At 41.4% G+C, this 26816-nt stretch overlaps 1 protein-coding gene across 2 annotated transcripts in view; it reads right to left on the bottom strand.

Annotated features, from left to right (window-relative positions):
- The window catches only part of pde2a (phosphodiesterase 2A), a 172568-nt gene that overhangs the window by 100459 nt on the left and 45293 nt on the right, over nucleotides 1-26816 (bottom strand). The window contains exons 1-2 of one of the 2 annotated variants that reach the window (XM_085245345.1): nucleotides 17349-17501; nucleotides 17007-17097 (exon numbers count right to left, since the gene is read on the bottom strand). In XM_085245345.1, the coding sequence (XP_085101471.1) occupies nucleotides 17007-17097; nucleotides 17349-17383 (126 nt within the window). In that variant the 5' untranslated portion in view covers nucleotides 17384-17501. Of the gene's footprint in view, nucleotides 1-17006; nucleotides 17098-17348; nucleotides 17502-26816 lie in introns of those variants that run through there. The other variant, XM_085245343.1, reaches the window with a different exon arrangement.

The following is a 26816-nucleotide window of genomic DNA, read 5'->3' as shown; positions in this document are numbered from 1 at the left end:
GTTTTTAATCATTCTCTTTAATGGATCCAGGAGAAACATCTTCTGAGTGTTAGCAACAGTTGGTCCGTTTAAAGGGCTTAATGCTGTCATTTATTTCTCATTTCAGAGCCGCCTGGAAACATTTAGTTAAATCAAACTGTCGATGTAAAATTGCACGAGAGAGAAAAACAGCCGTCTTTTTTTTAGTTACATTTAATGCTGTTTAGCCTCTCGATTACTTTTACATGTTTTCATCAGAGCAGGTCAGCCAGTTCAATGACAAACGCTCAAAGTTCATACAGTGATGATTTAGTGTGAAAACATTCATAAGTTTTAAGAGTTAAGAACCTGAAACACCAACGAGAAGCCTAACTGGAGACGCAGACAGAGCGTCGACATCACTTCGACAATTTTGGCCGCATTTGAGTATCGCTGAGCGACACACCAGACACACACATACACACTCTCTCCAACATGCTTGTCGAGCGGTTCAGGAGTCCACCGTAGATAACAGCCTTGCCCCTGATGCACGACATGGAAAAACTCTTTAGAGGACAGAAAGGCAATTATGGGAGGTTCAAGAGTATCTAGCTGTCAGGGAAATGTTCGTGTTGGAAGTCTGCACGGTAAAAAGAGGCAGATAAAAAAGGAAAAACAAAGACGAAGAATCAACGGAGTAAGTGAGAAGCACAGTGACGGGAAGACAAGGACAGCTGAGCTGAATACAGAGTTGTGACTAGTTAACATGTTTGAAGATTAAAAAACGAGCAACTACTTGTCAACTTTTTGACAACACAACATAAACGCTGAAAAGGAATTAAATTGGCATCACAAATCACTACGAGTGGCCTCTGTTTTTCTATATTAATGACGTTTCTGTTTGCTGTGCTGATATTTTTTCTCTCTGATTCACTGAAGCATTCTATATCTGCAATTATAATCCAGATAATTTGACTCTGTGGAGCAAATGTACTGATTGCCATGCCACTTTAAAGGTGATAAAGGCTACTAATTAGCATCCAGTAAATTATGGCCCACCCAGGTAGCAGTGTTTGTAATGTAGTTTCAACACTTCAAAGTTAAAGTACCTTTAATGACGGGCTCACCCTATTTTTTATTCTACTTCTAGCAAAAAAAAGTCCCCTTTTATCAGACTTACGGCATTACTTTACACACTCCATGGGGTTTTTTAGTAAACTAAAACTTTCACAAAAGGCATTTTTCACAAACAAATACCGTTCATAGTTCTCTGCAATTCACAGAAAGTCAATTTAGAGTCTTTCATAATGCTGGTAGGAATGCAATTTAAGATTGATTTTCAAAAACGAAGCCAAACAAAAGCAAAAGAAATCCAACCTTGAAGTAACGCAGCCGCAGTTTCAATTCAAAGGCACAATACATGTCCTCAATAGAAAAGTTAAAATGAAGGCAAAAGTCTATCTTACATAACATACATACCTCAGCTTTGAATTAAACACATCCATCCCCTAGCTCAATAATGAATGATGCCCCAAATAAATAAATAAATAAAAACAGAGCACCGAATGTTGTTTTTTCTTACTCCGCGTAAACATCTAGAGGCAATTCAATCATGTCCTCTCAGCATCAATGTTCAAACTTTTTCAGTTTAATTGAAAAAGTTGTTAAAACAGCAATCATCAAAATTTGAAGCTGTTCATTATTTGTGATGTAAATCTGTTTGCCCAGAGGCGAAACTTGTTCATTTACTCAGAGGCAGAGCGGCACAGAGGAACAGACCTCGGTACCGGCACTGCAGGTGACGGTGGCTACGCCCTGAGGCACCGGATCCTTTTTAAAATGCCATGCAGCGTCGCCAGTGCTGAATGACTTCTTCTTTACAGACGCCTTCATACAACTCAAATGCCGATGGTGATGCCTCAGTACACTCAGTGGCAGGAGGCTACACCTCTTATTCAAACTCTGATGAACTGCCAGACTGAGCGCTGAGCTGTAACACAGAGGAAGCTCTCTTATTTTTCTTTTTCTCCCTGGCATTTGGCCTTCAGACTGTGATCAACATCCTTATCCCAATAAAAGTTCTTCTCCAAATGTAAAAGTCAGACTTCATCTGCAGATAGTAAGAGAATGGTGCAGTGCGTTCTGCTGCAGTGAGGTGGAAAAGCAACAGATCGAGACTACTGCAAATTATTTGTCAAGCAATTACCAGTAACTTTTTTTAAACACAATCTTCGAACTTGGCCTCCTCTTACCATCACAGTGTGTGTGGCTTTGCTGGAGGGTTGCAACCATAAAACTTCCTTAACAGAGCAAAATAAAATAAAATGCTATCAAACACTAGTGTACTGTGAGTCATTACTCTCAAAGGGATTACTTTTTTGTGTATCTATAGCCAAACACTGGCCCTTTTATTAGGCCTTGCTAAAACCTGCTTTTACCTTCAGAACAGTTTCAGTTTTTCACAGCACAGAATCAACAAGACCCTGGAAACATTTCCAGATCTCAGGGATGAGGCGCTCCCGTTCCACCACATCTCAAAGGAGCTCCACTGGATTGAAATCTGGTGACTGTGGAGGGCATTTCATGTCCAAGAAACCAGTCTGAGATGATCTGGGGTTTGTGACATGGTGCAGTATTTGCTGGAATCACTGTGGTCATAAAGGGGTGGACATGGTCAGCAGCAATTCTCAGGCAGGCTGTGGTGTTGAAACAAACCTCAGTCTGGCCCAAAGTATGCCAAGAAAATATCTCCCATACCATTACACCACCACCAACAGCCTGAAGGTTCCCAGACAGATCCATGCTTTCATGTTGTTGCAGGGCAGGGATAGCTCAGTATGTAGCGTGGTTGTCCCATGATCGGAATTTCGGGGGTTCGAATCCACTGAACGGCTACCCTGAGGTACCCCTGAGCAAGGTGCTCCCCGGGCGCCTGATTTGCAGCTGCCCACTGAGTGAATGGGTTGAATGCAGAGAGAGTAATTTCCCCACAGGGATCAATAAATTATATGTTGTTATCATTATTATTTTTACCCTAAATCCTGATCCCACCATCGAAATGTCACAGCAGAAATCAAGACTCATCAGACCAGGCAAGCGATGTCTTTCGAATCATCCTCAGTTTCCTGTTTTTAGCTGACAGAAATGGCATTTGGTGCGATTGTCTGGTGCTACAAACCATCTGCTTCAAGGTTTAATGTGTTGTGCATTCAGGGATTTTTTTCTGCTTGCAACCTGGTTGTAACAAGTGGTTACTCAAGTTACCATTGCCTTTCTATCAGCCTGACGCTGTCCCGCCATTCGGTTTGAACATCAGCAGGTCGTCTTCACCATGCCTAAATGCTCTGAGTTGCTGCCATCGGATGGCGTTACGAGGAGTTTAAAGGGTGTACATAATAAAGTGGCCTAAAGTGTAAAATCCTGCATGCTCTATTGTTATGACACCATCTCGTTATTTAATAGAGTGTCTTTTAGAGTTAGTCAGCCATCAAATGGTGGGTCAGCGCATTTTGTCACAGAACTAATTTAAAATGCCGATCAAGTAGTGCAAAAAGAGACCAAATCGGTTTAAGCTGCAAAGAATTACAGCTGTTATTGTGAATGCTATGATGAGAAGCTCCAGCAGACAATCATTTTAAGGGACTAACACAAGGCTGAGGATAAAGAAATTTGCATTATGCCTCGATTCAGTTATTTCATCTTTTATGAGAGAAGCAGCTTCAAGACTCTATTACAGCCTCTTTACTGTCGGTTTGGATGTAGCAATCCTCAAACCATTACAGAGGTAAACAAGTTTAGGCATGGCTTGGCATGTCTGCACCCCCCTCTATGCATAAACCTTTTTAGTATTTTGGGGAATCTTTCCAAGCATGAGAAGTTTGAGAACCTTCGTTTTCTTTTTCTTTTTTATTGTATTTTAGCTTACAATAACACAAGGAGAACACTCAGATATCCCTTTTTTAAAGTTATTCATTATTAATAAGGTTTTCTAAACTGTAATCATAGGCAACTGCTTTTATGCAATAACGGTGCTTTGCATTTTGCATTCAATGTAAGATGTGCAAAGTCACAAAGCAGCGTTAAATTCACAAAAAACAAACAAACATGCAGTTTTCTGCACGTCAGTGTTCAGACAGACCGATGAGAAGAACACGGCTCATTTTTACATTGGCCGTCTGTAGGGATCTAAAAGCTCATATTTCCCCCTCAGTTAACTGTCAGTTTCTCCACAGGGATGTCTAAAAGCCACTCACATGTCTCGATGTATTCCTCCTGATAGAGCCGAGCTTTTAGAGTAAAAGGTACATAAGCCTGGGGGATGTTGACCTCTGTGCCTATGGAAATTTTTAAGTGTACCTCTGAGTGCATCATTGTATGCGTGTGCAGCATCGACATGTTTGTGTGGAGGTGAAAGGATTGATCTCTTTTATCGGTGCGAATCGGATTAATCGCGTAGGCCAGTAAACCACCATCTAACAAGGTGGAGTGATGAAAACACACCTACATAAAGACACGCATGTATGCACCCACACACGCACAAACGCCTACACCCTCACATCTGAATACACATACTGAAATCTCTCCGATAGGAAAATTTGAGCATGTTAGAAGTATATATAAAGGTCAACACTGAAAAGTGGCACAGTACACTGCATAGGCGTATACAGTACACACACACACAAGCACCTACACATTGCAAGTGGACAGGAACTAAGTGTGAGAGACCCAGAAAAAAGGGACACGCCCCTCTATTTTAGTTCAATCCCCTGGGGAAATCACATACTGACACCTCTTCTCCTGCTGTTCTTTCACCCACTTCCTCAGTTCTTTTTCTTTTTTCCTCTGGCTTTTATTCTCCCCTCTATTCAAGTCTCCATTCAGTAATGGTCTATTACCACAATGGAAGGCCCACAAATTGAATGGGACAGAATGAGAATAGCACCAAAACACACAAACAGCCACAAAAAAATCACACCGTGTCACATTAGGAGGGAAATGAAGAGTGAAGAGAAAAGTGCACCTTTTTCTCTATCTATCTATCTATCTATCTATCTATCTATCTATCTATCTATCTATCTATCTATCTATCTATCTATCTATCTATCTATCCATCCATCCACCTCTCAGTACCTATTACTCATACTGCTCTCTTCTGCCTCTGCACTCACATCCTTATCTAACTTGGCCTCGCTGGCGTTAAGCTACTGCAGTGATGCCAGATGAACAGAAAACCATCTACTTTTTTTTTTTTTTTTTTGGAAAAGAAGCGTGGGCAGGCCACCCACCTTAAGTTTCGGATTTTATGCCGTTGCTCATAAACTAGCGAACAGTTCTTGAGTAAAAAAAAGGTTGTTTTTATGAGGCATAGGCACGAGTGGGATGAAGCAAGAAGCATAGAAAAAGGTGAGACATATGTTTATATATGCATGCTTTTTGTTGCCTGGTAAACTAAATTTACATTATATAATATTACAGGATGTCTTTGCCATCCGCAAAATAGAATAAGAAAAATGTAGTGGTCGTGATGGACGCACATGCAGCTTTTGGTTACGAAATCCCATAAAGCCTAAATGGCTTTGGTGCTTTGATGAAAGAAGGGTAATGTATTGTTATGCTGCACTTCATCTCACACTTACAGCGTCCAAACAATGATTCATAATTCTCTGAAATTCATGTTATTTATTTAAGCTTTATTTAACCAGGAAAATAGGACTCTCCTGAAATTAAAAATATCTTTTACAAGAGATTCCTGGCGAAGTAAGAAAGCAGTACAACCAGCAGAGTTGAATAAACTCAAGTTAAGTAGACTAAAATACAGGCAATAAAGAATAAAAATACAAAAACGACCAAATTTTATAAACTTCAGGGCCAATAAACCCTGAAACGTCAGTAGAACTCTTTGCCTGCTGCCTGAAACAAGGATAATACAATTCAAACATTTGCAGCCTGGAGTAACTACTTTAAAATCACCTGAAGTTTTACTGAGACCAGTTCCTTAAGTTTTTGTTGATGTTGAAATGTTAATTGGATTCTCCCTGCAGACTAACCCGACGATGAGGCATGTGTACGTCCACCTTTTAACTTTTCATGACTTATATTTTTTCAGACATGCAGCAAAAACACCGACTGCAGCTCATTACCAAACTCTGGACTGACCGAACACACCCGAACATGCCCTTATAGCTTTCTGTGTGTAGTTATATTATTAATAATGTGCCAGTCAGAAATCTGAAGAAACTGACATTAAAATATCGTTACTGCCAGATCTTTCCTGCAACCTTAAGCAACACATAGTTGGTTTTTTATCATTAAAGTAGCAAATGAGGCTAAAAACCTTCCATTTTGACCGAGGTCACAAACCTCCCTTAGTTATGGAGCTGCAGACTCAGGCTATTAAGGACATGGCGTGATGCACCGAACTTTTTCCTCCACTCCCTAGTTTTTCACTCGCCATGTGCATACTGTGGGGCCACTATGGCAGACCATTAACTGTTTTCTATCCTCTCCCATAGCTTGTATTTTCTCCTGTTTGTTGTTGGTTTTTAGGCTTTTTTTCTCTTACTTTTAAAAGTCTCTTCCTATGAAAACTGAGTTCTTTTTTCCCACCATCACCCTCTGCTTGCTCACTGTGGATCATCAGATTACTGGGACTCCCTCTTAAATATTGTATGATCTTTACCTCACAATGCAAAGCACCTTGGACTGAATTGAATTAAACTCTGACTAACATCAGCTTGCACCGTGAAAGCCTGCAAAGGTGTATCTGTTGCTGTACTTGCTTAAAGAGTTTCTGGGTAGAGGATCACTTTAAGAAAGAGTTGCAGAACAACTTCTCTATATCCTTTCTGCCTACATGAGGTGAATGATGACTCACCGCTTGTTTCTTTCTTCTGTTTTGCTCAAAGTGGTGAATGCGCCTGGAGGCAGATAAAGCCACCTCACAATTTCACTTTTCTTGTTGTACTGTGGCAAGGCCACAGACGAATTAGCTTCAGAGAGGGGTCAGTTACTGCAAAGTGGGTTTTGCAAAAGGCGAATAGATCATTTCTTCTTAACAGGCATACAATTTAAACTGACATCTCACTGGGTGAATATACCATTTCTTTACACATGAGAGCTAGAGAGCTTTAAGAAGCAGCAAACGATGTCATGTACCAAAATCTGAGGAAGCGAGAAGCAGCGTGGATTACATGCTTCTCTCTTGATCACTGGCTAATGAATCCACGGATATGAGTAAAGTCTATGGAGCCCTGGGGAGCATTTTTGTGTGCTGAATAAATCAAAGTTCTTCTCCGTTTCCTTTTTGTTCTTGTCGGGGCAGAGGTGAAGAAATAATTAAGACACAATTTTTACTTTCATGTCATATTTACAATTTTTTTTATTGGTGTGGACAGGTTTGCTGTTAAAAGCTTTGTGAAAATTAATTTATTCCTAATTAATTTAATATTTTGCTAAACGAATTAATGTTTATATGTATGAGTGGTCCAATTACAAAACTGTTGTTCACAGGCAACAAAACCCACAGTTTCTAAAACACAAGACCTGTGGCTGGTAATCAATGTAATAATGGCTCTGTTTAGTTAAAACCCAGTGAGTGACCACAGGTTACAAACTGGAGGGACAATAAGAAGAAATGTCATGTTCACTGCAGGAAAAAAATACATGTTATATTACAATAACATTATAGTTTATTTTTATTTTAAGACCATTTCTTGCAAGGCAGTCTCCCCTGATCTCTGCCTACCTTAATTTCTACATTAAATAAATTATATTAAATAAATGCCCAGAAATGAACAACAACAAAAGTTCAGCATCCCCAGGGTATCATTCAGGAGTCTCTTTACCCCACTGTAGCATCAGTCACATAAAGCTGGTTATCAACTCATTAAGTTAGCTCAGTGTTTTCCCTGCACATTAACATGAAACCTGGAAGAAAAGCCAGCAAAAATAATGAATGTGCAAGTTTACAGACTTATCAATATCATAGCTCTCTCGCAAGGACACAGGAAAATCAGATGGATTATAACTGAGTTTTTCATAAATGTAATATTTAAAAGATGGGCTTAGTTTTTATTCTTTCAGCTGTAGTCTGAGTAAATAATAAATATAAAACAGAATTTATTCTATGTGCAAATTTAATAATAAGGTCCAAGGTATTTTAGGATCACATATTCGTGCTAATAGCATCCCTGTTTTTTCCTGATGCTAACATTTGACATTATTAATAACTCTTGGCCACGACATTTCCCTGGATGGAGCTTCCAACATAACCTGCTCCACAGCAGGTTAAGTTACCATGGCAATGTACCTGGTAAGAAGTGAACTGCCTTCATAGCACAGAAAACCCTGAAGTTATCTGGATATGATGAAATTGTGCTTCGTAGTACAGCCCTCAGTTTGGGGTTCAGAGTCAGTGTCCAAAGCACTTCAACACGAGGACAAGAGCAGCTGAGGAACAAGCCCGCAATAAGAGAACAACTATATCTCATCTCTAACCTTATTAGAGGCGAAACAATCAATTAAAATGCAAGAATGTGATTAATGAAAACCGTCCACGGCAACAGTTTTTGTGGCCTCGTAGTGTTTGGCTGCAGTCTTTGGAAGCTCTCGTGCCCGCTTGCCTTGTTTTTCGTCATATCAACATTGCCAGCTGACAAAGAACGTGTCGTGATTATCACCTTTCTGTCTGAATGAAAGGGGGGGCTCGAATGCCTACTCGTTCTCTTTGGAGTTTTGCAACTCAGCAGGGTGCCTGGACAACAAATATACAGCCTTACAGCATATTTACCTGCAGATATGTGAGAGTAGCGGACTGTGGGAATGTGAACACGCGCATGCAAGCAGAAGGAGAAAGAGCTTGTTCAATGCCCCACAGGGATCCACTTGAGATAAAATTCAGCAGCTCTGAATAATACAGTCCATTTATCAAGGAAAAAGCGCTAACCCTGACATGGGCACGCACACAACGCATATATACAGCACGCAGAGGGTTGTTGTGGAGTGAAGGTGCCCTTGTGTCCGAGGTCGTTTATCAGAATGTGTAATTCAAAGTGCCATGGCAGGCGAAGCCTGATGGTCTGAACTTCAATTTCTTCTCATTGCTTTGAACCGTACAGCATGTAATGCAACACTGCTGTGCCCCTGTAAAGTAAAACACCCTCTCTCCTCTGTCTGGATTTGCATCAGTCAGCCACAGAAAGCCCTGCTACAGGAGAAATGCCACCACAGCAGGACAAGAAGGCAAATAAGCAAAAGCACAATCTTTTATCTTAACAATGCAGAAAAAAACGTTTGAAGCAACTTTACTTTTTAATAATATAAAGTTTCCAAACAACCATCATTAAGTAAAAATACATAAATTCAACCATGCTCCAAAATCTTCATCTGGGAGCCACAGGACTAAACAACCAAACTATGTAAAGTAGGTAGAAATACCTCAACCACATACTCTGGTTAATTCTTACTAACCAAAATTACATTATTATTAAAGTTTTAGTATGAGTAAAAGTTGATTTTGTTAGTGAAAATTGTAGAGTAAAGGTATTGTGATATTTGTAGCCACTGAAAATGTAAGTATGTAAAAGAAAACAATCACTTATATTAAATGAGAGTATAGCATTCACTACAAAGCTCAAAAATATTAGGGAACATTTGATCATCACAATATAACACAGCTAAACTTCAGGAGTGTTAATCTGTCCAGTTAGAAAGCACGAAACACTGTGAGTTCATTTCACCTGCTTTGAAGCAAATGAAACTGATAACAGGTGCAACAGAGAGGCGACAATAACACAACACCAAAAAAGTTGTTTGGTCTCGCAGCTGCTGCCCATAGATAATTTTTCTTATTATTTAAGCCTCCTGAGTGTTTTTCCTCTTCTTTTGCTTTTTCCTCGTCAGTGTTGGTAGCATGAGATCATGCCTGCAGCCCATACTGGTAGTCCAGCTCCTCCAGGATGGCACATCCATATGTAAAAAGGTGTATTTGTCTCAACAGTGTAGAAGAAATATCCGAGTTGGGCTGTTACACGTGGAGAGCTGGACAGGGCAGTTGAAGGGCAATCACCTAGCCCGAAATAACCTCCAGCAGATTACTCATGTGCATGTTTCTGACCAAACTGTCAGATACCGACTCGATGAGGGTGGCACGATGGCCTGAGGTCCTTTAGTGGGACCTGTGCTCACAGACCAGCATCGTGTAGCTCGACTGGCATTCGCCTGAGAACACCAGAACTGACAGGTCCACTACTGGCGCCCTGTTCTCTTCACAGATGAGAGCAGATTCACACTGAGCTCATGTGACAGACATGAAGAGTCTGGAGACAACGTGGTGACCACAGTGGTACCTGCAACATCATCCAGCTGTTTTGGCAGTGGGTCATCGATGGAATGGGAGGGCACGTCCTTGGAGGGTCGCACAGACCTCCATGTGTTAGCCAGCTGTAGCTTGATTACTGTTAGCAGGATTAAATCCTCACCTATTGTCACACCTTACGCTAGCGGTGGGTTCCTCCTGGTGCAGGACAATGCGCTGAATGATGGAGGCACTGATGCCATTGTCTGGCCCTGATTTGTCCCAGACCTGAATCTAATGAGAACTTCAGGGAGTTTTTACACTGGTGCACCTGACACCAACAGATAGCACCACAGACTGATCAGGAGCTAACTCATACCCTGATCCATGTCTGGAAGGAGATCCCCAAGGACACCATCCACCATCCCATCAGGAGCATTTCCAGATGCCGTCCGAAGTGCATCCAAGTCAGATCGGTTTTTAATGTTGATTTTTAACCTGTTTATTTAATTGATCAGCTTCTGGTGTGATTTAAGTGCTTTGAGCACTGCACAACTTACTGTAGTTGTGGCTCACATCATCAGGCACCTTTAATTAAAACATTTCATCAGTTCTCTTAATGACTTTTGGATTCTTTCATTTGCATTAGAGTAAAAGACTGTCAGTGCAAATTATTACAACCAAAGCAGGTAACCTTCCTCTTGGGGCTAGGCAAGGATGAATGTTTTAAGATTGCTGCAATGAAACCTACGAATGACATGACTGATACAGAATGATAGTGTGTAAACTTCAAACTGACACCTGCAAAAAGGCAATAAAAAGAAATGTGGTGTATTTTCCCTTTAGGCTATACAGTATAACACACACTACGAAGTTTGATCTGCAAACAAACTCAAACTGTCCTTGATTAAAACATCAAAGCAGAACAACACAGGCTGTACAAATGAATATCTGCTGAGTTTGATTTAATTAAACAGCTTATTATTGCTTCGTGTTTACTCTGAGCCTCGGGTTCAGTAATTCTGCTACAAGGAGGGTTTCTGTTTTTGATCATGCACAGGTTGGTGCTGCTCTGTGCACAACACAATCAAATTGAAAAATGGACGTCCATGAGAGTAAAGTTCACTGAAAAGTTTCTTTCCCAGCAGAGAGCACAGCATACACAGAATCCTAATATTTAAAGCAAACTATTGTTGTCTGGTCCAATACTGTACTTTCCCAAAACATTTACAGACAGTGAAACAAAGTCCACAGGCAATCACGCAACAAGCTCACCGAGCACCGCTGTCTACATCAGTTAATGAGCCACCAAGCTTGCCTGCTGCCTTCACCGAACGGGCAATCGATTGAGGCTGTCACCTCACTGCACATTCTCCGCCGCTGCAGCCACTGCTCATGCATGACACACCTACCTGTTATTACAGAGTCCCTCGAGGTTTGGAATCGAAATACTGCGTCGGGAATTGGAAAACCTCATGAATCCTGCTCCCCATAGTTTCAGTTGTGCCACAATCGATCAGCGCAATAAAACCGAGAGCAGAAGCTCATACGTGCTGGATATTAACTGTAAGACTGCGAGTATGTGGAGCTCCACAATATTATGTACAAGACACACATAGCAAGCAAATCATCCTCCAGAAGTAATTTGATCTCCATGTGGTTTCTGCTGCATGTAAATGTCCTTCTCATCATGTAAAATGATGCAGTCTCCTTATTTGTAGCACAGCTTTATATATGTCTGGATTTGTAACTGTGAGGTACATTTAATGCATTATTGCAGACTTTAAAATTTAAAGTATTTAAATGAGGTATAATTTAGATGCAGGCACGCAGGCGATGAGACACGCACTCTGTGCTCTGCCATCATCTATATGAAGAGCACTTTAAAATATTCTCACTACAATGCTCGTGAGTAACTTGAGTCGTCATGTTATTCGAGGTTATCTGCCGCTGCGAGGTGACTGACAATCCACCTTCCATTTAGCGGCACACCCACACCACCTCACATGCAGTTCAGCGACACACACACACACACACACACACACACACACACACACACACACACACACACACACAGGTCACTGGTCTTCTGTGACCAGTTGAGGCGATTTGTTTCAATTGCCTGATCAACAACAATGGGATCAGCGGTGTGTGTATTTGGATGAATCCGCTGAATATAAAGCTCCAGGTTCGCTGCTTACAGCCCCATGTCGCATCGGTGGTATATTATTGAGGATAAAATCAAGTCAGACAAGAAGAAATACACTCTGGAGTAGGGCTGAACGATATATCGCATTTGCGATAATATCGCGACATGATCAAGTGCAATTTTCTAACCGCAAAGGCTGCGATTATACTCTGGACATGTCCAAATTCATGGGCTGCATCCTCCTGAGGCCGCATTTGTAGACCGATTACGTCATAGCGACGCGCCGAAGGCTGTCCAAATTACTACCATATCCCAGAATTCATAGCGCGGCCCAGCCAAACTCCAGTTTCCAGCAATGGCGGCCGCTACTAAGTTTTAAAATTACTCATACTAATCTTTCTGGGTCACAAAATAAACTTTTAAAATATTTTCAGGCGAGAAAGTAGTTGTGTAAACATCAAATATCTGCTCGGTTTATCAAGATATCCCATATTTGCAAAAGTGCTTCGACGTTTTCAGAGGCGTCTGCTACCCACCAGCTCGACAGCTAGCCGGGAGCTCGAGGGTTACTGATGCGGCCGAGAACGGCACAACTCCCGGCACATCATTTTCAGATCACCGCGGAGTTTCGCTGCTCGGGTTAAACGTGATATATAAGTCACTTAGACAACCTAAAAATGTTATTGTTGGGCTTTTTTCAGTGTTTTGTTTGTTCGTGAGTAAATCGGTTTGGCTGAGATTAAAGTTATTAGATTAGATAAAATAAAACTTTATTAATCCCCCGGGTGGGTTCCTCCTTGGTTTTCACACAGCTGACTAAACGTCAAACAGAAAACTTATTAAACAGAAGTATGAGACAGTCGAGAATTTACACCAGTGTCTGGTTATATTTTAGATAGCAAGAAGCAGACGGCCGAGTTTATTAAACTCCACCGAGACAGCGGTGACGCTAATCAGAAGGCTAGACCGTCCAATTTCACGCCTTTAAATTTTAAAGGCGTGTTTGTGTGTGTGTTTATACAATTGCTATTATGTTTGCACTTTATGTGTAATGTTACTGACTGCAGAGATCAGTAAGATGTGTGTATTTTTTATTTATTAGTTTTATTTATTTAATATTATTTTTTAATTGAATGACTGTCTAGTAGTTCACAGATGTCGAAAAACTGAGTGTGGTAAAGCCACTGATTTTTTTTATATATATTTCTGCAATCTGCACATTGTACTGACTTTCATTTTAATGTTTACACCAGGGTTCCTTGTCAGCACTTTATGCTCAGATGTTTGTAAGCTAAAAATAAACTATTGTGTATGTTCAAATATACTGTTGTGATTGAAGAAGTTAAATAAAAATGTCAGTCATCAATTCATGCATCACCTCATGTCATCATAACAGAGGTCTGTCTTCCAGGAAAGAACAGTTTAAAATTAATGTAATATAGTATTGGCCATACTATATGATGTATTGCTTGTCTTTGTTTAATAATACAGAAGACAAAGACCTTAAAAAATAATCGCATATCGCATCGCAATCGCAATATTGGGGCAAAAAATCGCAATTAGATTATTTTCCATAATCGTTCAGCCCTACTCTGGAGGTTTCACACGAGGCTGAAAAGGCCACATCAGTTGCTTAAGGGTAACAGTGCTGCTTCCTCATGTCTCCTTTCAAAAGGAAAATGCTTGATATTAGCAGGATATTAGCGACTTTTTGCATCAGACTCTGGCTACTGTGGATGGATTTTTTTTTTCAGTGATTCCTTCTACTGGTTCCAAAAGAGGATTCAAGATTAAATAAATACCTTTTTGGAGTATAAGCTAAGCTTAAAATAAAGAGATAAGACAAGCTATTTTAACTAATAGTGAAAGAGCAGTGCGTCAGTAGCTTTACCGCGAGCTCAGCTCTATGTCTTATTGTTTTGCATGTATGCAAATGAACAGTGAACACCTGGATCTGCCCACAACCACTAGATCAGACTGTATGAATACGTAAAAATGTATAAAATAGTTCACATTACGCGAGCAACAAGTAAAATGGTTTTCTTAAACTTTTGTCGTCAGATCAGATTAACACTTTTATCTCAAGGGCAGGCACGCTCACATAGAGCAAGCAGATACATGCCCAGTGCAACTAATGCAATAGTCATGTTTTAATCCCCATAAGAAAGCTTTCTCTTCCAGCGGTGAGGTCAGAGCATAGAGTCTAACCCTCGCTCCCCAAACTGACAATTATAACACCATACAATGCAAAACCCCAGTGGGCTAAACCTACTCAATTCAGCAGAACCACTTTCATGTCATTAAGGTCAAGCTATCAGGGGAGCTCGTGTATGGAGTTCTGGGACACACACTCAAATCCCCTCACGCACACACAGAAATAATTAAAGGTTTTTTTTTTCTTCTTTAATTCAAATGGGCTTTTTTTTCTTCCACCTTAACATTCAGTGCAGAATTTTCCCCTGCTTTTAACTCGTGCCCATCATCTTTGGCTAAATGAGAAGAAAACGTGGAAACATCTGTGCAGAGAAATGAGAAAATGACAAGGATAGCGGATAACTGGGAGCTGGAGGAGAAAGGTGAATGAACACACCTGCCCAAAGTGTTGCTTCTGCACGCACTTGGTGAAAGTCACAGAGCTCGCAGACGTGTACGTAAACACTTCAGAGACTTTGGAGTGAAGCATGTTTGTGTGAGTGTAAACATCTATGAAGCCAAAATGATAATAATAATCATTTGTATTGACACACAGACACCCAGTGGAGTGGAGAGTGAGAAGAATCCACGAAAATAATTATTTTGTTAAATATCCTCCGATTCCCTGATGAACTAATCCTCACATCTGTTTCACTGGAGACTGAGGAGAGATGAGTCTGCTGCTTTTACTGCCCCACTGTCTCGCAGGCACGTACAAGCCAGCATATAACTGAATGCATTTTACTCCATTACTGTATAAACTCACAAATCTCATGCATGACAGCAGAGATACGAACACTGAGGTTCTTCTTAATCGCCCTCCACCCCTCCAGCTCCTACTTATCTGCCATCCAGAGTACTGTTAGATCCATGGTGTGACAAAAATACTTTATTGTGGACAAAACTGCACTCAAGAAAATGAATGCAAAGACTTTCTCTCCCTTTAAAATGCACATTTGTAACCTGTAGCAACTGTGACGCTTCAGGTCGTCCTCCTGCAGGGCGTTATGCTCCCTCCAGACCAAATCACACAAGGAATTACAGTACGGGTGACGACAACTAACCATTAACAAACAAAACAGGCTGTAAGGGAGGAATGCAGTTGGACAGGACTTTCAGCCATGTGACCTGAGTGCGGAAACACGTACGTGGACATCTGACGCACAAATGCATTGGCAGCGTAAAGGCAGATACACATATACCGTACCTGCAGGCAGGTGTGTACGAATGAAAGCCGCAAGAATAAAAGAAGTACGTCGCTGCAGTCAAACACACAAAAGGTAGTAATGTTTTTTACATGAAGCAACATGTGGACAAAAAGTGGATTTTTCAGACCCATGTTTAGGTGTCCAACACGTCTTTGTTCTCAGAAACACCGACACGGATAAAGCATTTCTTTATGTTTATCACCTAACCCGCGTGTGTGACACTGCACATGCACCTGCACCCCTGTGAGCATATATCTAGGTAATTGAATCTGAGCACAACATGTCAACACTGGCAGCCAATCAAACTTTCTTTCTTTTTTTCCTTTTTTTAATTTCACTCCCAACACTATGCTTGACGGGACATGTGAATATAACAGAGGGTAGCAATTTTAGATTTTATGCATCTGCGTGTCATAAATCATACAAATGCAAAATAAGGAGCAGTAGGGACGACAGGATGCAGGGGGGAGTAGGAAAGATGAAACAACACGAGGCTTGTTGAACTGGGGACGCAAGAACAAACAGCGGCAATTTAACTGTTAGCCTAAAACAAACACAGACACACAGACACACACCCACACACACGTGCAAACAAGCACACCACAAGTGAACAGAGACTACGGTGCACAGGGCTCATCTGCCATTGAAAAAAAGGCACTGTCTTTAATTTCCTACCTTTCATGTTTATAGCTGCTTTATGTTTCATCTTTCCATCCCTTATCCCCCCACCCAACCTCCCCCTCACTCACTCTCTCTCTCCCTCTCCCTCTCTCACACACACACACACACACACACACACACACACACACACACACACACACACACACACACACACACACACACACATCCAGAGAAGAGTAATAAAGCCTCTCAGTGACTCAATCAAGAGAGGGTCAAAAAAAGAGAGAGAGAGAGGGGGGACGACAGATGTTAAAGGGAGGTCAAAGAAAAGGATGATAAGATTTTATATTGGGAAAACTGGAGAGTAGGAGGAAAATGCTTAAAAAATCAGTATTGTTTATAATTGAAAGGAAGATGAAACAGAATAGAGGGCATAGGGCGCAGAGGATATTGCATCCTGTTTTTCAGGCAGTGAGAAGAGAAGAGAAGAGAAGAGAAGAGAAGAGAAGAGAAGAGAAGAGAAGAGAAGAGAAGAGAAGAGAAGAGAAGAGAAGAGAAGAGAAGAGAAGAGAGCAGATCCTACCTGGAGTTGTTCGGACAGCGTGGTGGACTGTCTGGCACTCAGGGCTGGAGCTGAACTCTCGTCAGGACGCAGGAACACTTGCTGACCACGTCTGTAGGGATCAAAAACAGCAGTGAGTACCTCTGTGTGTGTCTGCGTGTTTGAGTTGTCCTTTGTGCACGCCAGCTGTCAGACTTTAAGTGATAAGCTGCTGGCAAAGGAGCATTTCCAATCCATCACACACACACTCCTAGACACAACAATTTATCTCTTCCTACATCTGAGGAGTGCAGGAATTTAAAGGTGTGTGTGAGGGAATGTAGGAGGGGAGAAAAAAGGTGAACGTGTTTGTGAAGTCCTTACAGGTCCTTTCCTTTCTTCCTCTCAAGCGCAGTCATGTCATCTCCACCTGTCGTACGCAGAGAGAGCGCCGGAGTCACACACACATTCGCGCACACGGCGAAGTACCGAGACGCACACTGGCGCGCTAACTCCACGAGCTGCAAGGCATAGAGCTGAGAGTGAACACAGTCCCTCCTCCTCTCTCCTCCCACCTCTCTCTCATGCTCGCTCTCTCTCTCTCTTTTTCTCTTTCTATGTTCCTCCTCTGGGTCTTACCGCCTCCCTCAAACCCTCCCCATGATTCATCTCTCTACTGTCAGTATGTACGCTGAAGGGAACACTGTTATAAAGACACACATAATGGACCGACTTCAAAAAAAGAAATAGAATTACCATCTCGGTTTTGTCGTTTGCTTCTGCCAACATGTTCTTATATATAAATATATATAAGAACATATATATAGTGATGAAATGTCAGGTTAAACTGATTTTACTTGGCTTTGTTACCTGTGTTTTCTTGCTTTTTGTTGGTTTGTCAGTTCGCCGAGACAGAATAAAACTTCCTGTATTTGCTCACGAGCCAATTCTAATGGAACAAAACTGCAGGCATGCTTCAAATGTGGCTGTGGCTACAAAGAAGCGACAAATTCTAAAACATGGATGCATTCCTAACATCATCAACGTCATCAACCGAGCATCACAGAAAATCTCTACAATCATCAGCCAGTGTTTACCAAACTCAGAAATATAATCACAAGCTCACCTTCTGTATAGATTTATTTCCTATTTGCACAGCGTCATGTCACACTGAAGCTGACCTTTGACCTTTCGCCTCTGTCGCCTCTGTCAGTGCGCCCCAGGGCAGCTGTGGCTACAATGTAGCTTGCCATTGCCAGTGTGTGAATGTGTGTGTGAATGGGTGAATGACTGAATGTAGTGTAAAGCGCTTTGGGGTCCTTAGGGACTGAGTAAAGCGCTATACAAATGCAGGCCATTTACCATTTTAATTTAATCCAGTATTTTTGTTATGGTCAGAAATGTGTTTGTGCCATCCATCCATCCACAACCTTATTGGTCATCTGGCTCCATCTCACCCTGTCCCCATCATCCTCCTCTGTCGCACCAAACTTCTGCATGTCCTCCTTCACTACATCCATGAAGCTTACTCTGCAGTCTTCCTCTTTTCCTTCTGTCTGGCAACTTCATCTGTCCAACATTGCCACCGTCGCTCCTCTGCACATGTCCAAACCATCTCAGCCTTCCCTCTCTAACTTTGTCTCCAAACTGCTCAACTTAAGCTGTTCCTCTGATGTCCTCATTCTCTTCCATCCTGGTCACTCCCAATGAGCCACCTCCAGCTCTGCCCCAGTAACTGTCCAAACCGTACATCACAGCATGTCTCACCATCTTGTGAACCTTCCCTTTCACTCTTTCTGCTTCTTCTGTCTCCCATCACCCCTGACAGTTATCTCCACCCAATTCACCCTGCCTGGACTCTCGTCTTCACCTCTCTTGTGCACTGTCCGTTGCTTTGGATGGCTTATCCCAAGTATTTAAAATTTATCTAGCTTCACTGTCTCTACCGCTTGCACCTTCACTTTTCCACCTCTCTTCCTCTTATTCACACACATGTATTCTGCCTTCCTTCTACTGATTTTCATTCCTCTTCTCTCCAGCGTATACCTCCACCTCTCCAGGCTCTCTTCCACCTGCTCCCTACTTTCTCTATACCTCTCCATTAACACTCTCAAAGCAAACATCACATCCGTAGTGATCCTTCTCAGCATGACGCCATACTGCAGCTCAGTTATCATCATCTCTATTCTTAACCAAGCTTCAATATCGCTCTCCCAGTTGTTCATAAGATGACTGATCAGCATTAGTTCTCTGCAGTTACTATAGTTCTGCACGTCACCTTTGTCCTTGAATATCGGTACACTTCTCACTCCATAGGACTGTGTTACACATTCTGGTTTAAAAGTTCACCGTCCCTTTTCCTTGACATCTGTGTAGACTTTAGAAACTCCCACCCCCCCCCCAAAAAAATAACCCCAAAACATCAGGTTATTTGTGGAACCACTTAAAATAACTTTATTTATTTGCAGATATTTGGAAATTCATGAAAATTCGTGTCAGCGAAGTCAGATGTGGAAGAGCTGTTGTTGCAAAAGTAACAAGCATAGATAATTAAAATATATCTGACAACATCCTCTGGTTTTTGATAAAGTCTTATTTTGTTTTATTTAAATTTGGTTGCTGTTCTGGAACATTTAATCATATCACGTGACCTGATAAAGGAAATCTTTGTGCACAAACCTTCAGGCTACAGTTTTTATGATATAGCAACAGGAGAAGAAAAGTGAGAATGCTTTGGTGTTACTTGGGTCTCCTACCATCGCACACAGTTTCAAAGGCAATAAAAATCGGTGAAGAATCATTTAAAACTCCCCACGGTGTCTAGAAGTATTCAAAAAAAGACTCGATTACATCATTGGCCCTTTCATTTTTTCACACCCGCATTTATTATTGATAGAGTTTTCTTAAGTCTAAATAAAACAGAATAAAATCTTTGAAAATAAATCCTGAAAATCAAAAGCAGGAGGAACCCTAATTTATCCGAAAAAACCAGCTTAGCAGAAACACAGTCACACACCACCGGAGCTCGATGCTTTTAATCAGCCGGCAGATTTATCATGTCGGAGTCTAGAGCGATGCTGACAGCGACAGGACATTTAGCATGAAGCTGTCAAACAGACTAAAAGGAGTCTGTCCAATGCAAGTCTGTCAAACTCACAACAAACCATGGCTAGGCACGCTTACAAAGTCACATCACATGTTAGCGGATGCTCTTCTTAAGCAGTCGTATCAAGTCAACACTCTGCTGGTAATTCTTGTTATTTTTAATACATTGTAGGTATTTGTATGATAGTTTGACAACAGCTAGGCCACTTAACTGAGTACAGATTTGAAGCTATCACAGACAGACAGCCACAGTGCGGGATTACGGCGGACCGATTCAAATGAAGTAAGCAGCTTCGGTTCAAATGCTGAAAATTGGCCTGACTCGGGAAAGATAATGGTAATTGTTTGGAAAAACAATCAAAGCTAAGCACTGTTGTGATGTGTTCACTGAAGGCTGAAATTGTCTGAAATAAATTCAAGAAGGTTAAGCATTCATACAAAATCACATAGAGTGTATAGCAATGGCTATTTGTCTTTGAGTAGTACTTTTGCTTTAATGCACAAGCTCATGCTGGACAAATAATCAATGGCACATGCTATTTTATGAATTTATCACTACACTAAATTTAAGAACCAAACCCAGTTGAATCCTTTTATGAATTTATTGAGTTCACAGGCAGTCAGAGGTTAAGCCCTGGCTCATGGGGTTATGTTGAAGTGAGAGTGCTCGGATATAAAATGCTCTAATATCAAACCCAGCGACTGCCTGTTTTGTAAACAGTGAAGGGTTATTCCAGTACAGCACAAGCTCAGACTGTATCGACTGTGTTGTGTTGGCTAATAGCTGCAAGACACAAAGACATAATCAGCACAGCACACAGTTCATATCATCAGCTCTGTATGGCACACACTCACAGAGGCAGGAGAGCAGGCCCTTACATATACTCAGAAACACAAGCAGAACTACAAACAAACACCTCAAAATGGGTTAGTTCAAAGCAAATTCTCCTCAAAGACTGTCTCTTCATCTGCCGTGGACTCGGTGATCTAGATTACCTTTTACACACATGCACACACGTGCACGCACGCGCAAACACGGAAACACAATTCTCCACGTTACTGCTGCCATAGTACAGCTGAAGAGAATATTGATCTCTTGTTTCTGATTAAAACCAGGGCTGCTCAAATGCAATCAACACACAAACCCACCCCGTGAACCCACCCACTGCTCTTTCTCACACACAGACCTGTAAAACAAACACACACACAAACTCTGGCAGCCTGAATCCAATGTGAAGGGCCATAATTAGTAATCAGTGAACACGGGATCGGATGATGATCCAGCCAGTTGTGTATTGTCTTTATGAATAAAACATATATGTGAATGTATGAGATTTATATAATGTTTATTAAAAAACTGTGATTGGAAGTGTGTATATGCTGAAATCCAGAGCTCGCTTTTGTCCAGACTCTCTTTGAGTGATTGAAAGCACTAAACAGTAAAGCTGCACTCAGGGGAATAGGGCTAATCTACATAATGGTGGAGATATATTAACAGCATCCTGATGCACACACACACACACACACACTTAGGTGTCAGTTGAATGTAAGTCTTCCTCATCCTCCACACTAGCAGCGCCCTCTCCGATGCGACTGAGCCAAACAGAGTTAAGACAATGATGTATTTATGTTTTGTTATGTTTATCTCTCTATTTAACTGTATCATTACGATGCTAATTACAGGCCAGTCTTTATGCAGTTTTATGTACATATTATAGTACCATGTGATTAAAGACTGATAACAGCCTTACAGCTGGTAGATTACAGCTATTTACAACCGTACTGACATTTCACTATTTGTTTTTCTCTGAGAATATCACTAGAATGTAAATGAAAGGATTCATTTTCAATGCAGATTTCTCCAAAATCAGCCCTCTTTTGTCTTACTTTCATTTTGGACCTCCATCAAAGCTTGAAAGGGGGGCTGTGCAACTTGACCCTTTTCTGTAAAACAATAGCGATTCCTTTTTCTAGATGGGATGTGCTCCGCTTGATGAGGAAAGTGCATTTGGAGAAGTGTTTCTACTGTGTGTGGAGCAGGTAAGGACAAAGAGAGGAATTACTTGATCATGCTCATAGTGGGAATATAAGATTGTTAGATAAGGCTGATAAAACTCAAATGGATCTGAACCACCTCACAAAGACGACTTATTGTGCACAATAGCAGTCATACCTCATGTAATGCACAATGCTTTACCTTAGCTATGCACGCAGTGCTGAAACAATCCATCATGGAACCTATTAGTAAAATGTCAGACACCCAGTTATTGATTAAAGCGACCAACCCCTGGTTGACAGTGGGTAACAAGAACCTGCTTTTAAAAGGAAGAAACACTCCTGCAAAACTAGGGTCAGACGGTGGCAGCCATCTGATGCAACCAGTGGGATGACAAACCGCAAACAGGACATATAAATAAATAACACATAAAAGTAATAAATAAATAGAGTAATAAAAGCACAAACTGCAGGATGGAGAAGGCAAGTCTGTCTACAGGAGTTAATAATAACGTTACAGTTGCACTAGGAAAAACAGCTTAGAGGCCAAGGCACCTCAAAAATTACCGAGACTTTACACAAGGAACTTCGGCAATGAAATGTCTTGACTCTTGACTCTTGACAGTGGCATTAAGCAGGAGTGAGTCTGCGAATGGTTTGTAACTGAATGCAGTAACGTTGACAACTATCTGTGATAAATCTGTGAAAATTGCAAATCTCACTCCTACACGCACAGAAATTCCTCCAAAAATAGCTATAGGCACGATCAGGCATAATATTATGACCACCTGCCTAATTTTGTGCTGGCCCCCCTTTTGCTGTCAAAATAGCGCATTTAGGCATATGCTCCACAAGACCCCAGAATGGGTGTTCTGGTATCTGGCACCAGTGGAGGTGGGGCCTCCACGGATCAGACTTGCTTGTTCAGCACATCCCACAGTTGCTTGATTAGATTGAGGAACTGGAGATTTTGGAGGCCAAGTCAACAGCTCAAACTCATTGTTGTGCTCCTCAAACTATTGCTGGACCATTTCTGCTTTGTGGCACATTATCCTGCTGAAAGAGGCCACAGCCATCAGGGAGTAGTGTTTTACAGTGTACGTGGTATGTGTCAAAGTAACAACCACATGGATGGTAGAACTTGAGGTTTCCCTGTAGAACAAAGCATCACACTGAATTTTACCTTCTTCCCATAATGCATCCTGGTGCCAGGTGATCCCCAGATAAGCAACGCTCACACATGCTCAACTGGCCACATGAAATAAAAGACAATGTGATTCATCAAACTAGTTGAAGTGCTCATTGTTGATGGTGGACAGAGGTCAGCATAGGCATCCTGATTAGTGTGCAGCTCTGCAGCCCAGTACACAACAAACTGGGATGCACTGTGTATTCACACACCTTTCTATCAGAACCAGCATGAACTTTTTCAGCAGTTTGAGCTGCAGTAGCTCGTCTTTTGGGCGCAGAGATCAGCCATCGCTCCCGACATCCATCACTGAGCCTTGGCCGCCCATGACCCTGTCGGTGGTTCACCACTGTTCATTTCTTAGATAGATACTAATCACTGCAGACTGGGAACTGCAGAGCCGCAGTTTTGGAGATGATCTGACCCAGTCATCTAGCCATTACATTTTGGCTCTTGTCAGACTTCTTTAAATCCTTACGCTTGCCCATTTTTCCTGCTTCTAACACATCAGCTTTGAAGACAAAATGTTCACTCGCTCACTGATACATCTCATCTACTTACATGTGCCATGACAACAAGATAATCAGTGTTATTCCTGTCAGAGATCATAATGCTGCACCTGATCAGTGTAGTTTTTGCAGGACAGTAATTCAACTACAAAATTATATAGGTTCATATATATATATATATATATATATATATATGTATATATATATATATATATATATATATATATATATATATATATATATATATATATATGAATTTAACCAAAATAAAACCAGTTGGCAACCACTTGAGTTGAGTCCCCTCTTCCAATGAGAGGTACTGCAGACAAACTGTGCTGATCAGTGCAAACTGACCCAGACCGGCTGCAATGTTCTGGCAATCAGTCTGCGTTTATAAATTAGACAGCAGCTATTTGCAGACTAGTAACTGCAGTCATTCGGAGTCGGACCAGACTGCCTCTCAACGTGCGACCTGTACTTGTAATCGAAACACTGAGCGTGCACGACCCCTAAACCACAACTATTTGCTATTGATCGCCACATGCTAAAATACTCAATATGATCATGAAGCACCCACCGATTTTTCTTCACTGCAAAGCCATTACAGAGCAATGTGCAAACCTTTAATCACTCTGTCTGTGGGCGTTTTTACTGGTGCGATTCCTGTACTGAAACACTGTCATCTCCCATTACAGTGAAGTTGCTCGGTTTAAAGAAATACTCCAAGTAGCGTGCGACTAACAGTTTAGAGAGAGGTGTATGTCTGAGCATGTGTGTGAAAATTACTTAAACTTATTTTTACTCATAACTAATTTCCTTAAACAAAACAAGCAGTAAAACAACAGCAGGAAGGCAACAACGACACGCCCTCCTTTGGAAAGTCACGCAGGCGATCACACATGCACTTGAGGGCGAGCTGCTCTGTTTGTATTGATAACGTGTTTCAACACTGCAGTGCCTTTGTCAACGCGAGTCTCCTCTGCGAGGCATAGCTCTGGCAAACAATGAATTTGAACGCACAAAACTGCAATAACATTGCAACCGGGATGAGGGAAAAAAGCGCAGAAAACACACATGCACATATTTCACCTTTGTACAGCATGTATTCACCACACTCCTCTGATTCAAACCCTCTTTCACTTCTCAAGATGCAGGCCTCTTTTTTTTTTTTTTTTACACAGTTTGATCAAAGTGTCTCATAAGCAAAGGTCTTAATATGACTGTGACTGATTTTTCAAACAATGCTCGGTTCGCTTCATTTTATACACCAGTCAGTTTCGAGCCTGATGTTGTGGGAGTCATTATTTCACTGAAACGGTCACAGCACCTTACAAATCCAAAGCTCTTTGTGTGAACAGTGGAGCTGTGCGTTGTGTCACGGTCAGCAGAATCCAAACAGCATAAATAACAAACCTTTCTGACTTCTGTTCATCAAAAATCACAAAGCAAAATTTTGAGAGGTTGCTTGGTGGTTGCTATGTGAGTTAGTGCGTTGGCAACCTGAAAGGTTTATAAGCCAGTTTCCATACCAACACGCGCTGTCTCCTAACTGAGTACAGGCAGATGAGAGGATGATGAAAATGGAAAAAAAGAAAGAAAGAGGAGAGGAAAGGAGACCTTACTGCTCTATAGAAATCTCTGTATAGGCTTGTGCTGTTTGGAAATCCTACATGATGTGGAGCACAATAACCCGACCCTGTAAGAGCTAATTATGCTGTATACTTATCTGAGAAATACATTTCACCTAGCAAGTACAAGGTATATAAACAGACGAGAGCAGCTGCTTAATTGAATCATTTCTGAGTTTGCTTCTAAGCCGAACTGATTGATACTTCACTGCTGGTGAAATTGCAGGGTGTTCAGCACGTAGCCTGTGTGAAACTCAACTTCTTCCTTTGTTTCTTTCTTCTTTTCTTTCTTTCCATCTTTAAAATGAATTTGCTCTGTAAGTAATTAAACACTCGAAACGAATCTTCAGGGTGCAATATTGAGAGCGGCTCTGCCGTGCTGCAAAACCGCCAATTTGTTGTGCATGGCATGTTGAATAATGATAAAACTGTCAGGGAGTTGTTTTTGGACGGGAGATGGTGCAGAAGGAGACAATTTTCTCGGGCTTCCAGCAACAGACTGGACACAGACTCTGCTTTGTTCTCTGGATTTCGTTCTTTGATCAAAATGCCATGACTTCAGTGACCTTTACATAAGAGCTGGACTGACCCCAAGCCGATGTCTGACTCTGTGTCTGTAATTGTTTCTTGCACTTCTTAACTGATCCTTTGGTCCATATTAAGGTCGCTGTCACTCACGGATAATGGACAGAGGCTTCAACTGGATTTACAGCAACAACAATTGCTTCTTATTGGTGCAGGCTAAGCCAGCACTTTGGTGGGTTTAAACACTCTATGGAAGTGATGATAAATTACTAAGTGACAGTGATTTTATGTAACTAAATTTAAGAGGCACTTTGCAAGTTTTGAACTTTCTTGGAGTAGAGCCAAATCCTCCACATCATAAGGAGCCAGGTGAGGTAGTTCGGGCATCATGCCTAGGATACCTCCTGCACGCCTCCTTGGTGAGGTATTCCGGGCATGTCCTACTGGGGAAGCCCCAGGGCAGACCCAGGACTCGCTGGAGAGATTATATCTCTCGAATGGCTTGGGAGTGTCTCAGTCCCTCCAGATGAGCTAGAGGAGGTTGCTGGGGTCAGGGAAGTCTGCAGCTTTGAGAGGCTGTTGAGCCACCGCAACCTTAACCCGAAATTCTAGAACAGATGTTACATTTGTTAAACTTTCTAGGTTTCTTTTTTTTTTCCTCTGTAAAAACTCGAAGAAAATAAATTGCAGTTGAAAACAAGCCAGTGTGTCCCAGTGTCCAAAACCCCCAAATTGCAAAAGAAAAAAAGAACATTAGTTAAAATGTCCGAGTGCCCAGGAGAAGACTTTTGTTTGTTTTGTAGGTCTAAAGATTTCCCAACTACAATTATGTACAACACAAAACAAAAAGCTAATGACATTTGAGAAACTGGAATCAATGAATGCTCAGTGATTTCCACTA

Source organism: Mchenga conophoros, linkage group LG14 (genome assembly GCF_057382185.1).
Source record: "Mchenga conophoros isolate Kocher_MC1m ecotype Shallow Benthic linkage group LG14, M_conophoros_male_GT1.1, whole genome shotgun sequence".
Taxonomy (NCBI): Eukaryota; Metazoa; Chordata; class Actinopteri; order Cichliformes; family Cichlidae; genus Mchenga; species Mchenga conophoros.
Note: the sequence above shows the minus strand (reverse complement) of the source record. Positions and strands in the feature narration are given on the sequence as shown.